This window comes from Henckelia pumila, chromosome 2 (genome assembly GCF_033568475.1).
Source record: "Henckelia pumila isolate YLH828 chromosome 2, ASM3356847v2, whole genome shotgun sequence".
Lineage (NCBI taxonomy): Eukaryota > Viridiplantae > Streptophyta > Magnoliopsida > Lamiales > Gesneriaceae > Henckelia > Henckelia pumila.
The window spans coordinates 106,143,758-106,161,496 of record NC_133121.1 but is presented as its reverse complement, the minus strand read 5'-3'; the positions used below and the strand labels follow the sequence as shown (position 1 = coordinate 106,161,496).

At 34.8% G+C, this 17,739-nt stretch overlaps 3 protein-coding genes across 3 annotated transcripts; 2 read left to right on the top strand and 1 right to left on the bottom strand.

Moving 5' to 3' along the window:
* Positions 1 to 2,731: 2,731 nt before the first annotated feature.
* On the top strand, positions 2,732 to 5,972 carry LOC140883772 (heme-binding-like protein At3g10130, chloroplastic). The gene is made up of 8 exons (XM_073290355.1): positions 2,732 to 3,020; positions 3,212 to 3,301; positions 3,408 to 3,478; positions 4,222 to 4,323; positions 4,467 to 4,571; positions 5,066 to 5,201; positions 5,510 to 5,619; positions 5,695 to 5,972. The coding sequence occupies exons 1-8, from the start codon at positions 2,807 to 2,809 to the stop codon at positions 5,767 to 5,769; spliced, it is 903 nt and encodes a 300-aa protein (XP_073146456.1). The 5' UTR covers positions 2,732 to 2,806; the 3' UTR covers positions 5,770 to 5,972.
* A 1,643-nt stretch (positions 5,973 to 7,615) lies between these two features.
* On the bottom strand, positions 7,616 to 8,390 carry LOC140884969 (wound-induced protein 1). The gene has a single exon (XM_073291878.1). The coding sequence runs from the start codon at positions 8,322 to 8,324 to the stop codon at positions 7,854 to 7,856; it is 471 nt and encodes a 156-aa protein (XP_073147979.1). The 5' UTR covers positions 8,325 to 8,390; the 3' UTR covers positions 7,616 to 7,853.
* Positions 8,391 to 15,207: 6,817 nt separating this feature from the next.
* On the top strand, positions 15,208 to 17,426 carry LOC140882852 (uncharacterized). The gene has a single exon (XM_073289069.1). The coding sequence runs from the start codon at positions 15,638 to 15,640 to the stop codon at positions 17,207 to 17,209; it is 1,572 nt and encodes a 523-aa protein (XP_073145170.1). The 5' UTR covers positions 15,208 to 15,637; the 3' UTR covers positions 17,210 to 17,426.
* Positions 17,427 to 17,739: the final 313 nt, after the last annotated feature.

The window sequence follows — 17,739 nt, the reverse complement described above, 5'->3', positions numbered from 1 at the left end:
AAATTTTTACTTTTTCACAACAATATATTTATTTTTGTAACAATACCCAATATGTGTACTCCTCACACGTGTCCTCCAATCTGAGAATTCTTTGACAATTCACTTGGGCAAAAAACTCGGTGCTAGGGTTCTTGTTTTATTATAAATAGAGTCCTTTTCTTTGCTCCGCTTTCTGTGCACCTTTGCTACAGTAATCCAGAAATGGCAGGTAGTACTCTACTCTGTTTTTCTTTATTTGTTTACGCATATGGCTTTCTTTTATTTATTATTTCTCTGATGCACTCCTTTTTTCCTTCTTTTTCTTCGTAAATCTCTCCTTTTCCCTAAATAGCGTGGTTCGATGGTTTCCTCAATGCGTATATACTTCTCGGCTCTTTCCAGTAGCTCTTCCAAGGCGCTCGGGGGTTTTCCTGCTATGGATTCCTTAAATTTCCGGTGGCGGAGTTTTTGTTGCATAATTTCTGCCAGGAGATCATGATTGACATGCGGGACTTCGTGAACAGCCTGAGTGAAACGTTGCACATACTCCCTCAAGCTCTCACCTTCTTTTTGCACAACCGAGAACAGGTACGATGCAGTCTTGGGGTATTTTCGATTAATGGAGAACTGATGAAGAAAACGCTGAGTAAGTTGTTCCAAGCTTGCAATGCTTCCTGCGGGGAGTTTATTGAACCACGCTAGTGCGCGATTAGCCAGCGTAGTTCGAAAGATTTTGCAATACGCAGCATCGCTGAAGTCATACAGATCGGCTTTTGCATAAAACCTATCGAGGTGATCTTGAGGATCTCCCGAACCATCGTATTCTGGCAGATTTACTATCTTCATTCCAGCTGTCAGTACCTCGGCTAAGATGGCAGTGGTGAATGGGCTACGCCGGGCTGGTAAGATTGCCAGTGCACTTTCTCCTTTCTCCTCAGTACGAATTGCTGGGCGCACAGGCCCGTGGCTATTCACCTCCTCCTCGCGGAACAACGTTTCTCTTCTTGCACTGGGGTGTGGCACCCTATTCGTTCCAACTTCCTCTTTTAGTGTGTGTCTTCTTTCTTGGTGTTGAGGTGGAGGTAGTTCAGCATTTAAGTTTTGATTGTTTTCAAAGTTATGTTGTTGTGTTGCCAAAAAGTGTTCCATAGCCTCCTTTACCGCACGCGAGGCAGCCTCCTCCAACATGGACTTCAAGGCGTTAGAGGTGATAAGAAACTCCTCCTGCGGCGGAGGGTTAGGAGGCGGCAGCTCCTGGCCCCCACCAGTGTTACGGGTGGCTTGTGATCGCGTTTGCATCTCTAGTAAATAGGTGATTTTCCCACAGACGGCGCCAATCTGATGCGGGCTAAATAATTATGTCCCTAATCAGCAAATAAAATAGGAAGTCGTACGTCCTCCTGGTCTCCTGCTTCCTCGATCACCTGCAGAAGGGAACGATCTCCTGATCTCCTACTCCTTTGGTCACCTGAAGAAGTCGTACGTCCTCCTTTTGGGCATTCACCTGATTCACGAACACGCGTTAGAGGCGCCGGGTGGTCACCCGGCGAAAACCTTCCGACGCTCAAGTCAGCGATCACCTCCACACAAAACAGGAGAACAGAGAGTTTTTGTAAGCTAAAGAGTCACTTTTTCTTGAAATGAAGAGATTCACTTCTATTTATAGGCCAAAAAATGTGCTTAATCCCAAAATAACCCCTAAGGTCTAAAAATGCAATCTAATCCTTTCCAGGGTTTCAAAATTAAGAATTAATCCTTTAAAAATGCGATCTCCGCAAATTAACCCACTCAATTTATTTATACATAAAAAGTATATTAAAAATATACTTATACCCACCAGTAGGTATGAAAAATAATATTGAATAATTATTTATGTTTTTAATTCGCAAAGCTCATATGACGCTATTTTCAATGTATATTTTTTTCCAAATAATGAGTGCTGTCTGCATATAATCTACTCAAATAGAAGTTCTAAATTAAATAATTTTAATATTTAAAAAATAACAAATTTATTTCACTAAAATGTCCCTTCTCTATATTAGTCACTTATCTTAGAAAGTGTACTCCAATATGATTAAAGTTCATATAAAAATATGTTTAATATATACACATTATATTAAAAAAAATATATAATATAGTACAATACATGCATAGAGACGCATGGCTATTGGCTAACCTGGTATAATTTAAAGAATTGGTGTATGGAAAATTGTAATTTTAGTCATGTAAATTGGTTTGATTTTGATTTTAGGCTTATAATTTTTCAAAGTTTGGTTTTAATCCAGTAACTTGAATTTTTGTTTGGGTTTTGATCTTTTTTTTTATCGGAAGTCACTAAATCAATCGAATATTACTTATTTGACATCGATACTTTCTTATATGATTCATTTGAAAAGAATTAACGATATGATATATAAATTAAAATCTATTACGCAAAAATAAAGAGGAAAAAAAGAAAAAACGACACCCAATATTTACAAATCGGGAGAAAAAATTTGTCGTTTTTTTTTATTTTTGATTAGTTATATTTTAATATGTGTAATATAAACCTACTTCTAATCACACAAGTTTTATAGGAAAACATCGAAGTCAAACAAAGTAATATTCAATTGATTTAGTGACTTTTGATGAAAAAAAAAACCAAAAATCCAAACAAATTATTGAATTAAAACCAAACTTTACAAAATTATAGGGCTAAAACCAAAACATGTCAACTCAATTAACTAAAGATGCAATTTTACCCAGATGGTGTCCAATGAAACGACACAAGTGAAGTCTCTCCCTCCACATTTCTCATATTTTTCAACAGATTTTCAAAAAGGAAACCATGGAAGCTGTTCCTTCCTCTGTGTTTAGAGCTCCAATCCCACTTCTCAAAGCACATAGTCGCAAGTCTTGGCCCACCATCTTCTCCATGGCAACCACTGGACAGGAGGAGAGCGTGAGAAGAAGGGAAAGAGAGATACCCATTTCGCCTTTCGAAGCCCGGCTCTCTCTCGTCGCCGCTCTTGCATCCCAGACCGCCGCTCTCTCCCAGCGTCGTAAGAATGACTTCTTGTAGCTTTTGTGTTTAATTCCCCCTTAGAATATCTGATTCGATTGGAGGGGCCTGTTTGGGTCTTTATTTTCTACCAAAAAAGAAAGTTTTTTTTTATTGGTTTACGATTTATATTTGGAAGATTCTTGGTTTCTTGGTTTTAAGTTAGTTTTGACTTGTTTCATGATTTATTAGTTTTGATGGATTTGGCTAGTGAGACTGCTAAATATGTGTTTCCGAGTAAAAGGTTCGAGACCCGGAATCTAGAGGAAGCGTTAATGTCAGGTGATACTTGAGGCACTTGTGCGTTTTGCTAGTTCTGTTGTTGCTTAAGAACTTTATTGGTTCCTTAATTGTTATGTTTCCATTTGGATTTGGTTATGTGTTGAAGTTCCGGATCTAGAGACGGTGGAGTTCAAGGTTCTGAACCGGAATGACCAGTATGAGATTAGAGAAGTCGAGGTATTCTTTTATATCCATTATTTAACCCTATCAATCTTCCCCATCAAAACAAAGAGAAGATCAGCATCTATTTAAATTTTAGAAGCTCGTGGGAATTCAGAGCTCAGTTCGCAAGTTACGTTTGTAACTTTTGTCATGAATACTTTAGCAAGCTCGTGTGAGAAGCTTGGCTTGCGAGCTTGAACTCAAGCTCAAGTCCATAAAAAGCTCAAGCTCTGTCTAGTTCAAAAATTTCTGAACTCTGTTGAGCTCAAACCATACCAGCTTGTGCGCTTGACTCACATTATGCCCTTAAGACATCCAAAGCAATCTGAATAGAAAGTACAAACATGACGTACTTCAAAGTTCATGATTTATTTAAGGAGAATATATGAAAATTGAAAAATTAGAGCGAGCTGGTTTAATAATTTACTTTAGTTAAGTTGCCTACTGCTGGACATTTGATACAATACATTGCACGGCTACAGCCACTTGTTACACTTAGCCTTTTGGTTTGGTCTAGACTTGACTCATTTAAGCCTTAATATTCTCATGTATCAGGCAATCCATTATATATGCTTTTATTACTTTTTCTGTAAGTGTCAAGCATAATACACTTGACATAAACACAAGGTTTTTGCCCCCTAAGTTCTTTCTTAAACCCAGTGTTGCTTGTCCCTACAAAAAATTATGCATGTGATTATGAATGTTATTTGTTACCTGAGTAACCCTGCTTCTCTTTTTTTCTCCATGGGAAAAAGTAGTCTTTCTTTATTGCTGAGACTACAATGCCAGGGAAGTTTGGATTTGATTTTTCTGGAGCATCTCAATCTTTCAATGTGCTGGCTGAATACTTGTTTGGTAAGGTAGTTGAAATTTTTTGGAGATTTAAGCGCAATTTGCATCAAAACTTTTATCACGGCTTATCATAATACTTAAGTTTCATTTCTATCCAAAAAACTAGTGATATTAATGTTTCTTAATTTTGTTGTCCTGTTACTGGATTCAGAATACCGATAGGAAGCAAATGGAAATGACTACACCTGTTTTTACTCGAAGAGTAAAATCTGAAGGAACAAAAATGGAAATGACAACCCCTGTGATAACTAAAAGGGTAACTTTTTGGATGCCTTGGATTCTTCATTCATAATTGGATAGTTTTTCTCTTTGTTGATAACTTTATTCTAGCAAGGTTTGTGTGATTGGAATATGTAAATATGTATATAGTTTTTGATATAAATATGTATATAGTTTTTGATATATGTTGTGCATTCGTTCTAACATGCATTGTTTACTGTGATTGAAACAAATAAAACAACATTCAAGCAATAAACAACATCTCCAGAAGTTATTATACATTCATTTATTAATTTAAATTCACGGCTCTTATTTATTGGTTGGAAATTATGTTTGATATGATTATTTATGGTTCCTGACTTATTCTCCTAACATTCTTCAATGTTCTAACTGCTACTTAGAATCATGCGACCGTAATCTGGTAGATATCAGCGAATCTTGAAAATTTCCAGCTGAATAAGTCGACTGCATGCACTGAGGCAAGATAATGAAAGCTTGTTCAATAAAATTTTTGATTGTTTGATCATTCAGGCCGAAAATCAAGAGAAGTGGACAATGTCCTTTGTCATGCCTTCAAAGTATGGCGCAGACCTTCCATTGCCCAAGGATTCATCCGTGACTATCAAGGAGGTGCCAAAAAAAATAATTGCAGTTGTTGCATTTTCAGGTTTGTTTCGCAATTAAAATCGAATACACATGGACTGCATAGCAATTAATAAGAGTCCTTGTGTTACCATTCAATAAAGAGCTTAAGAGATTCAATGGCCCCCGTAGAATTTGGCCAAATTTTAGATAAAATTTTTCGGGTTTATCTTTGTGGTTGAAATCTGTTCTGAGTTAATTTTTCAGAAAAAGAAAAAGGAAAGAAATCTGTTCTTTGATACTTGGTGTTTGTCACTTTATTACTAGCAACTTGAATAGGTTTCTTTTTTTTTTTTTTTTTCCTTTTTTTTCCTTTACAATGATTTGAGCCAGGCTTTGTCACGGATGAAGAAGTTGAACGTCGGGAATCAACACTCAGGGCCTCTCTGAAAAGGGACTCTCAATTTCGCGTAAAAGAAGGCGTGTCTGTTGAAGTTGCCCAGGTAAATATTCTACCAGAATATGAACAAGAATAACAAAACAAAAGTTTTTACTTCCGCACTTGTTTTATCATGCAGTACAATCCACCATTTACTCTCCCATTCACTCGCCGCAACGAAATATCACTTGAAGTTGAAAGAAAACAGCCTTAGCTTCAAACTGCTGCATTTCTCATTACTTGAATAACTCGGGCATGCAGCAGCTAGTTCATCGCTAATGAGTGAGTAACTCGCATTCTACGGCCCAGTGTTACATTGTATTTCCAATCCCTTTTTCACATGTACATAGCTGGAAAAGAAAAAAAAAATCATTTGTAGTTCACCTACATATATATACAAGTGTGTTATGACGTAAACATTATATTGAATGAAAACCATATATTTAGAACAGCTTATCAGAAATATATATATGTATGTATATACACGAACGAGAATTTGCTCTTATTGTTTATATTGAATGAAAACCATTAGCATATATAACATAATTAAATTTATTTTGAAAATTTTGAGAGAAAAATCTAACACTTGTATGGATGGTAATGCACGGGGCTTCCTCAATTGAATTTTTTTTGTCCTTCTTGTTAAATTTCATTTGTCCTCCATGAAATTTTTCTCATGAAGTTCCCTTCAATTGAAAACTCTGCCCTCTCTCCTATGGTACATATATAACAAATTTTACTGATCATTTTTCATTTTAGTCATGTTGGTCTCGTACGTAAGTTGATACTTATTATCATTTTTAGTCTTTTTTCACCGGAGTGTTACGTGACACCGGAAATGATTAACTTGGTGTTAGACATTGTATCAACTTATATTCCTAAAATTATAACCTGAAAACTTACACGACCACAAATGTAATTTCCCTTCAAAAGCTTCTACATTGTGTTTTTTAAAAAAAAACAAAAACAAAAACAAAAACAAATAATGAACAATGCAAAGTAAAGTTGTATATATTTAATTGATATTTTGTTTTTTTTATTTGTTTAAATAAGTTTTGGCCTATTAATTTTAATTAAGTTTATTATGTTCATTTCCCGTTTTTATTTCTGGATTGTTCGATATTTGAGAATGGTACTTCCGTGTTCTTTATTTTCAAAAGGTTATAATTACATATATTTTGTGTTATGCAGTTATGCTGAATTTTTTTAAAGGAGTAATGCGTTCTCTGATTTAAGGGATAGTTTAATTTGGGGGGAGAAATTTAATGAAGCATATTAAAATGGAAAAACTGCAAATTTGGTTCTGTATATTTGTCACTTTGCGATTTTGGTCATTTATGTTTTCATATTTCAGTTTTAGTCCTGCATGTTCCGATTTTTGGCAATTTCTGTTCTTTTTACTCGAAAATGCTTACGTGGCACTGTAAACGTCGGCTCCACATCAACACTGAATTGGTGCCACGTCAGCGCCATGTCGAAAAAGGACTAAAATTGCCAAAAAAATTAAGATAGCGGACTAAAACTAAAATCTGAAAATATAAAGGATTGAAATCGCAAAGTGTCAAATATATAGGACCAAAAAAACAATTTTTTCAATTAAAATTCATACTCAATAAGTAACTAGCATCGTGAGCATGCAATACGTATGCTTAACAAATCAAAATTTAAGGATAATTTTCTATACGTTGAAAGTTGTTAATTGTTTTAAAACGAAAGAAACTAACCGACTATAGTTGAATAAACATGAGTGAGAGTTACTTTTCAAATTTAAAAAGTATATATATATTCGGAATGAATATAGGACCTTAGAAATATATCTCAATTTTATTACTTCAAACAATAAGTCATATTTATGTGTTTCAAATCATTAATACGTACGGATGACTTGTACGTAGCATGTTTGTTTTAAATTCGAAACGAAATCTCGAGTTTGAGATTCAAACCAACATTTTCCCAACTTAAAAAGTTCATTTATTATGCTTGACCCATCACATGAATCTCATGACTTGATTGGAGCTTCGCAAATTGATCCATCTTAGTACTTAACTTATTAAAGAACGTATCTAATAACCAATAAATATAGAAAAATATACATTTGCACATCCTATTTTGTTTAATCACTCATGTCAAATTCAATGCACGTCCATTCTTACATTAAAATAATTAGATTATTTAAACTTTCATTTTTACTACTAGTAATTACAAAAGATTAATTTAATTCATTCCAGCAAATATGTCACACACATATAGCCTAGTTCCACTAGCAAACCCCCGCCGCCGCTGCCGCCACAGCCACCATTATATCGCAAGCATCAGCCCCGGCAGCGACCGCTTGGCGAGGTCCCGGGGGTGGCTCTGCCACAAGGTGGTGGCGCTGAGGCAGGCGAGCGGCCTCCTCAAGTCCCTAACAGTGAGCCAAGTGTTGAAGTATTCTCTGAACTGAGTGATGAGCCCATCTTTCAGCGTCCACACATGCACCCAATACACCTGAGCCCCCTCCCACCCCTCCACGATCACACGATCGTCGATGGCGTCGATGCTCCGTGGCTCGAACTTGAAATCCGACGGTGAGCATTTCCCGGTCAGCATTTTCATCATGTGGTGGCAATTTTGTGGGCCGTGGAACCACCACTCTAAGTCACTAGCAACGAGCCCGGATATTTTCTTGGCCGCGTCACCGTCGGACAACGCCTTGTAGACGTTCCCGACGGTGGTGGCGTTGAGATTCTCCGATGCGGCGGTGATTGGATTCACATTTTTGGCCTCCATTTTGATGCTGAGTAAATAATATTAAGAAGAGAGTGTTGCTTAATTTCTTTAGAAGTAAAGTTGAGTTCTTGCATGTTTTGCTTGGAGGAAGATCTATTTATAGGGAACTTTTAGGAAAAAAATGGGACCCATTAATAATATGTATAAAACTAGTAAAATTTCCTAGCGTTGTGGGTTCGATCCTCGTGTGGAGCATATTTTCTGCTGAAATATTGTGGGGGTATGCTCTGGGGATTAGGCCATGTGCTCCCTCCTTCAGGTCCCTGCCGCTCGTGCACATCCCTCGATTTACCCTTCGCATGAGCCAATTGACATCTGACTCATGTGGAATGGGGTCCCCTTCGGGGTCAACCCTTTTTAGGAAACTAGTAAATATCGATAAATATTTTTATACTATAAATTAGAGAATTATGAATTCATGTCTATTTGTTAGTATATGATATAATTAGTTAACAATTACTTTTGCAAATTTGGGCCCTCTTCTGATGTCACATCACTTAATTTTGTATTACATTTGTCTAAGTGTTCTTTTGACATGATGTGGTGTAACATTTAACACGAGATTTATTTGGTCTTATATGGTGCAAGGTATTATCTAGGATCCTTAAAAATAATTACAATTAAAGAAGAATATATAAGAAAAAATTAAATTAGCTTTTGGACGGTCTACATCAGAACCAAACCCATTTATTTACAACAAAGATGGGATGTTTGATTTTGAAAAGTTTGTGTTTGTATTGATCATTGGCTTACTCCAGCATTCGGCAAACTAGCTATGGTATATGGTATATTCATTATTCATAGGAGAATTTTAAGCATTTTATAGGGAATATTATATACATTTTTAACATATATTTTTCATTTTTATTATGTTGTTGGTCATTTCAAAATTTTAGTGCACTAGAAACTTATTTTCACCCCCAATTTTGGTCCTTCTATGTCAGAAACCCTAGCTAAATAATCACTATAGATTGGTGTCAACAGCGAATGTTGACATGGATTTTTTTTCTTTTTTACAGGAAAACAAGCTTAGTACATAGGCTCGATTATATATTCAGTACAATCAAGAATCAACTCGAATTATAATTAAAATTCGTGAATAACCTTATAATTTTTTATTGAATAACACTCCTGTGAGACGGTCTCATCCATGAAACGGATCAATCCTACCCATATTTATAATAATAAGTAATATTTTTGGCATAAAATGTAATATTTTTTTAATGGATAACTCATATAAGATATTCGTCTCAAAAAAATAACTCTTGAGACCGTCTCATAGGATTTTTTGTCTTTTGTTTTTGGGCCGTTGGAATCGTTATTATATGTCTCTTGTGAGACGGTCTCACGGTACGGATCTTTATCTATGAGATGGGTCAATTCTGCTTATATTTTTAATAAAAAAATAATATTTTTCATGAGTAACTCAATTAAAAAAACTGATCTCACAAAATTTACCCGTGAAACTATTGATCTCACAAAATTTACCGGTGAAACTGTCGAATTTTTGTGTTGCTCCTACGAAACTTACAATTTGCTCGGAGAAGGAATATATACGTGTCATTAATTAATATGATTAAGTCATAGAATTATGGGAAATTAGATGTTATATTATATTAAAATCTAGCTGTATGCATGTATATCGTCCTGCGTATGTTTTGTTTTGGATCAATTTGCATATATTATTAATCCAACCTAAAAATGAAAATAAAATAAGCGATCCAAATTGTCCTAAAATAATAATGAATATGGATGGTAGGGCCAATGCATTTAAGGATGGAAGCTGGATCCAACCAGGTGCCGCTCGTGTACACGATTGAGACATTCCTCAAATTCATCCCCACACCATTAATCAAACCACTTCAGATCAGCTGACTCAATTCAATTGCTCGATCGAACCCAACTGATCCATGGGAACTAGCCACCCGCCGAGTCTCCGTCAAGGATGATCGGTACCGGGAGCTTGATCGGAAAAGATGAGCTCGACGACTTGATAAATTTTCAATCGTGAAATTTAAATTTTATGGTTATGAATTAAATTATATATAAAATTTCGATCTTTTCGTATTTCATCGTTAGGTTGTGCCAACACGCACTTGTTTCAGGTCTTCTATATTTTTAAAATGGGAAAGTGATTTTTTTGATTCATTAATTTGTTTTTTTTTATTTGTTTTTTGTCCATGTATGATGTATTATTTTTTTTGCTTTTGGTACACTAACTTTTAATTTTCGATTATTTTGGTCTAATTGCTGATGCATATGATACCTTGACATGTCAACATTCTTCGGTGTCACGTCATCATTTTCCAATGTAATGCTAGTGTGGCTCCCACATGACACTTACCTATTATTGCACTCAAACGTGAAATGTTACATCAGTATTTTTGTGGTAAAATTACTAAAATTATCAAAAAAAAATTCAAGTATGCAAGATTAAAATCAATTGACAACATATATGACCAAAATTATAAAAATGCAAACATACTGAACGAAAATTTCAATGTTTTTCATATTTTGATATAAGACATGGACTCAAAAATACTCTTTAATTTCGACCCCTTTAGTTTACTTTTTTAAACTTTTGATTGCCCTAACATAAGTTTCCACTATGATACAAATTTTTCGAAATTGATAAATGTCAAGATATATACACGTACGATTGTGGAATAATATCATACATTGGGAAATTAATAATTGGAGCATGGCATATATGATTAAATGATGGTGGAACCCTAGCTAGCTAGCAAGCATAGTGACTAATGAGATATATACGTATATATCAGCCCATTTATGTATCGTTCGTTCGTGCATGCATGCATTGGCATTTGTCAAGTCTCTTCCATGGAAACACGTTTTCAATTAATAGCTGGGTCATACTTCGATCCTCTGCCATCATTTCATATCTTTTTACTGCATGCCTCCTAAATAAATCATAAATAAATAAATATATTGTTAATTTTTATAATTAATAATTAATTTATAATATTTAATTTAAATTATCTGCATAAAGATAAGATTTGGATATATATATATATATATATATATATATATATATATATAAAAATGTGTGTGTGTGTGTGGGTGTGGGGGTGTGTGTATATATGCGTGTGTTAGAAATTGACTTGGAGCTAACTCACCTCAAAAGCTAGCTCAAGAGGTGAGGGTTGCCCAGAGGCGTAACTAGAAATTTTTTTACTTGTTGGCAAAATTTATTTTGAACTATATTAATTTTCAACACATAAAAATGATATATAGCATGTTATATTTACGTAAAGCATAAAAATAGAAACTACTCAAAATACTTTATAATCATACTTAAGTTGTGACATTTTCAAAAGATCAAACTTATCAATGATGAACTTAATTAATCCCTAAGTACATACCTTAAATATTTACTAGTTCATATAATAAATGTGGTTCAAATCATCAATTTGTAATAAACAAATTTCGAATTGAGTTTTTTTTATTATTATTTTCCACCAAATTTCGAATTGAGTTTAATAGTTAATTCTTAATCATATAATATGGAAAACCTCTTATGATAATCATTGCGTGATTGCGAAATAGAGCAATAAATTTTTGTTCCAACATAAAAAGAAGAAAATCATAAATTCTCATACTAACCAAATTAAAATTTTCAATAAATTATAGAAATAATCATATATGCATATTAAATAATATATAATTTTGCAGAATTCTAATTGTAAAAAAATATATAGTTTATTTGTTTTTATCTTAATGTCTAAATCTATATTGAAAATCTGATTTAACTTAGTGTTCTCTAGAGTTTTTTTTAATTTAAATAAAGTTGGCATAGTTGCAAAATCCAACTTAAATTACAAGACATATATTGGTTGTGATTTTAAATCGACGTGGGACAATATTTCAACACACCGATGTGGGACAATATTTCAACACACCCTTCACACGCCCAGGAATGAACATTTGGAGCGTGAAGATATTAATGGGTGGCCTAACCATAGGCAACCCAATTATGGGAGGTCCAACACACATGGAGGGTCTGAGCTCTGATACCATGTTAGAAACTGACTTGGACCAAACTCAGCTCAAAAGCTAGCTCAAGAGATGAGGGTTGCCCTTGTCTATATTAAGGGCTCCCAGAAACTCTATCCTACCGATGCGGAACAATATTTCAACACACCGATGTGGGACAATATTTCAACGTGTGTGTAATTTTGTGAAATGAAATTAAAGAACATTGATTGATAATCTATTTAGCTCTATTTTATTCGATCGTCGTTTCTGTCTCAACATAGCGTTTTTCTTATAGTGATACATGCATACATACGAAATCTAGGGTCTAAAATATAGCTGGTCGATTGCTAGATGATTTCTGAATTAGTTTACGAGAGTTTACATTTAGAATCACAAACCAAAAATAAATTAAATAATAATAATAATAATAATAATAATAATAATAATAATAATAATAATAATAATAATAATAATAATAATAATAATAATAATAATAATAATAAAAGAGGTTCTCTATTTGGTTTTATAATAAATAAATTTTCATTTTTATTAAACAAAATTAAGCTTTGAAATTTAATTGAGAAATAAATCAAGAATTCGCGATTTGAACCATTCAATTTCATGATCTAATAATCCAATTAAAAGCTCGTTGATGGATCATTTATCTGCTTCCCATGTTCTCCACATGACGCTAATAGACTAGAAGTGGGGGTTTTTAATTAATTAATTCCCGGATAATCATGACTTTTAGTCTCCATCAATGCTAATGTCTCAATTTCAAATTATAGCTACCCAATATACATTTCAAAATAATAATAATAATTATTATTATTATTAAAAATTAAAAATTAAAAGTTCTAGACAATATATGAGAATTTCCACATGCATTATACGTACATTGGGAATTCCGAATCAATTTCACTTAAATTTCTCTATGATTTCTCTTAATTCAAAATTTCAAACCAGAAGATCATTCATACAGTTTTGTTCTTATCCAATGAGCTTATATATATATATATATTATGTCTTCAAATTAAGATGAAATAAATGAATTATAATTATATATATTATCAATAAGTTTTAGACTTTCCTGCATATGTGGATGGATGGTGATCATGAAATACCAACTATTTTGTTGTTTAGGTGTTCCAGCCTGCACTGAATTAAGTGTATATAGTTGAGTCCTTTTTGCTTTGTTAAAACAATAATAATACATTAATTTGACTCGAAATTTGGCACTCTTTACCTAACATTTATATCCATAATATATATGGTCCCGTTTCAATATTAATATTATATATACCAAGCTGCATACATTGACAGAGACTTTACTAAACACATTAAATTGGTTCTTCAAGTATAAATGTGGCCATTGATAATTAAGACCCACCACCATCATGGCCACGAATGTATATGTGTTGATAATATATATACACGTATATATATAATACTTCGAACGTCACTTATCGACCTTAATTCCAACAATCTCTTTTGCAATGATTGTACCGATTTAAAATTTGTGGAATCGAACATCTAATATTAACTCTAATATGAGTTGTAGGCTTGTAGTCAAGATATCGGGTGTTTTTTTTTTTTTTTTTGTGACGTGGAAACCCGCAGCCACTACTTTTTTGTGTGCTTTGGTTAAAAGCTCGGACTAACGCAATAGCCTGCAAACTACGTTAGTCAGATAAACCACACTGGAAAAACTCTGTGTGACAGGTTAAGTCCAAGAAAGTGTTGGCAGGAAGAATCGAACTCCTGACCTCTGGCCAAGAGTCACTTACTCGGCTACTCCACCAACTTAAACACCCATTGGAGGAGGCATATATCGAGTGTTTTTTGTTTTTACTAAAATTATAGCTAAGAGAAATTGTGCGAGTTAAAACTTTAAAACCATAAGATAATTAGCAAAATATTTATTTACATCTTAGGAGAACGTCAAAAAGCTGCCGAATCATCTTGATTAATTTATAATTTAAGATAATTTTTTTTGAATTAATATAATTTTTCACGATCTAATTTAATTAATACGCTGCATTAAAATATATCATACAAATTATAAATTTTTTTCTCAGTACATTTTTAAAAAAAATTATATCTGATCCTAATTTAATTAGGGTCAGAGATCAATTGATTCATGGAAACGAAATGAGGTATCCATCCAATTATTTGTGGGGTCTGAAATGAAAGTTGGCTGCAAATGCAAAGAATTCTATGGTCCAAGATTTTCTTGCTACATGTCCACACAAGATGTTTATTTTATGTGAATTGGTCACATATATTTTATATAAAAACAAATATATAGTTTTTTTCCTGATATAAAACAATATCCTTGAAATTATTATTTTAAAAAATATTTTTAAATTTCCAGAATAAATTTACTCTCGGTTTTTGCTTTAAAATGGGCAAGATGAATTGATCGCTTATTATAAAAATCGATGTCATATATATATATATATATATATATATATATATATATATATATATATATATATCCACTTTGACCAACTGCTGGGGTTTTCAACCTTTCCTTCCTCATTTTGGGCCATATCCATACCAATGAACAATTATCGGGCCTGGTCTTGGGAAACTTCTGGTGCATATACTCACTGGGCCCTGTTTCAAAATCGAGGCCTTTTTTTTGGAATTTATAATTGGGTTGACATAGCTTGTTAGTATTATAGGCCAGATCTGTCAAGGACCGAAATGACTCGCCGTACACATTAAAATTTGATTGTAGTTTCCCTAGTGTAGCATGTATAATTGGGTCGAAAGATGGGCTAGCCTGGTAGTATCATGGGCCATATCTGTCCCAGGGCCCGAAGTGGCTTGTCGTATAAAAGAGGAACACCTTAAAATTTGATTGTAGTTTCACTGTCCGCGAAGCCTAGTTAATCGGTTCCCCCACACCGCCGCCGTCTCCGCCGCGATACCTTTTCCTTTTTTGTTAATCTTCTTCTCCGAATCTTTACCACAATTACACGAAACTCTGTTCCAAATCCATAATTCTGCGCGCAAAATTTACTAAAAATATGAGTTGAAATTTTACTTCTTCGGAGTGAATTTCGCCTAAAAGTTATCCTGCCACGGCATGTTTTCCCTTTTTGTCTCTCCCTTTTCCCTTGATTTGCGATTCTCTTGTCCTTCTCCTTTCTGTTCTCTCGTCGGGGCTAACCACACTTCTGCTCGCTTCTGCTCCCGCTAAATTCTCTCCCTCTTTCTGTTTATATGATTTTTTGAAAGGGTTTTACGTGTGTGTAAATACATAGAGAAATCTGAGGTGAAGAATTTTTTTTATTTTTTTATTTTGGTTAATGGAGCGGGCTGTGGGTAAACGGAGTTTTTTGAGGAATATACTGGTGCGTCTGCTGTTTTTTTGTGTGTTTATCGTCGCTCTCCGAGTCGCTTATGTGATTACTTTCCGTGGGGAGTCCTGTGATTTCGGCGATTTCTGTTTCCTCTCTTTGCCGGAGGATTTCAACATCGTTGCCGCCGACGATCAAGTGACCGATTCCTCGTCAGATATTGTTCTGAACTCCCGGGAAAAGGTTCCCTTGACCTCGAAGAAGATTCCTGATCTGTGGACCACTGAGGGTTTCCAGAAGGATGTGAATTTCTACTCGTCGATCTTCCAGGATCTGATCTCCGAAGGATTTTTGAGCTATAATTCGAAGTCCCTTTGCGTCGAAACACCAACGGGAGCTGATGTTTTTGCTTTGAGGGAGAATGGTGTGGGTGATTCGATCGGTATTTTTAAGAAACCTTCGAAGCCTTTGGTGGTAACGGGAGAAGGTGTTAAGCAGCCGTTTGCTGATGAGGTATTTGATTTTGTGTTTTGCGGAGGTGGAGTGGTGGAGAAATCAATGAGGCCGGGTGATTTCGCGGCGGAGATTGGGCGGACCCTGAAACGCGGAGGGTTTCTGGTGGTCCACACATCATCAAAAGATAAGTATAGCTTTGCTTCTTTTCTTGATTTGTTCAACTGCTGTAAATTGGTAAAGACAGAGAACTTTCGGGGGCATGATCCCAATATGCCATTTGTTCACCAAATTGTTATGAAAAAAGCGGGTACGAAATTAAACACCGGAATAATTAGTGTTCCCGGGGTGAAAATTTCTGGTGGTGAAGCGGTGGACAACTGCTTTGTCTCCAGCTACAAAAAAGAACTGATCCAGAAAGCAGAGCCTCTGATTGCTACAGAACCATTAAAACCCTGGATTACACTAAAGGAGAATTTGCAGAATATTAAGTACTTGTCTTCGATGGTGGACATTAGTTTTAAGCGAAGGTACGTGTATATAGATGTTGGAGCTAGAAGCTACGGTTCTAGCATTGTCAGCTGGTTTAAGAAGCAATATCCTAAGCAGAACAAGACTTTTGATATATATGCAATCGAAGCAGATAAGTCCTTCCATGACGAGTACAAGTTCAAGAAGGGGGTCACCTTGCTTCCATACGCTGCGTGGATCAGAAACGAGACCTTGTTTTTCGAAATCAATCAAGACCCTAGTCACAAAGAGGTAGAGAAAGGTAGAGGGATGGGCAGGATTCGACCTGTTCAGTCGGCAGATGGTTCTAGCTCATCCCATGTAGATGAAATTCAAGGATTCGACTTTTCTGATTGGTTGAAGAACACGGTCTCAGTGAATGACTATGTGGTGATGAAAATGGACGTGGAAGGGACCGAATTTGATTTGATACCGAAATTGTTCCAAACCGGAGCGATTTGCTTAATAGACGAGATCTTTCTTGAATGCCATTACAATCGATGGCAAAGATGCTGTGTGGGTGAGAGAACAAACAAGTACCAGAAGACGTATGGGCAGTGCCTGAAGCTGTTCACTTCTCTTAGAAAAAGCGGAGTTCTAGTGCATCAATGGTGGTAACTGGTAAAGGCCGGATACTTACCATATTATATGTGTGTTATATTTACATGGTCTCCTTTAGCAAACAAATTAATATGCTGTAGGTTCTTTTCCTTGTTCTTTTGGCTATGTATTATTCCCTCGATGAAAAAGGGTACAGTTAGTTAGTTACGTTAGTGAACCGTTGTCTAGTAAAACAATGCGTTTTCCCTCTGAAATTGTTTGATTCTTTTAATGATTCTATAATTTCTATTGATTGAATAAGAACACCTTTAGAAATGGGAACATAAACCTAGTTATGATTCTTGTTTCTTAAGACGCATATTATGATTCTTTATTTCGAGCTCGTAAATGAAAAAGGAAATAATGAAGATCGATTAATTAAACAACCTAGTAGATGTTTTCTTTTCATTTATCTTTCTACTTGTTATACAACTCGCGTGACGCCTAGTAGATGTATTAATTTTTTTCTTTTTTTATTTTTATTTATGACATGAGAAATCCGTAATCGCTATCTCTCGACGTGAATTGGAGAAACCCCGGACTAACGC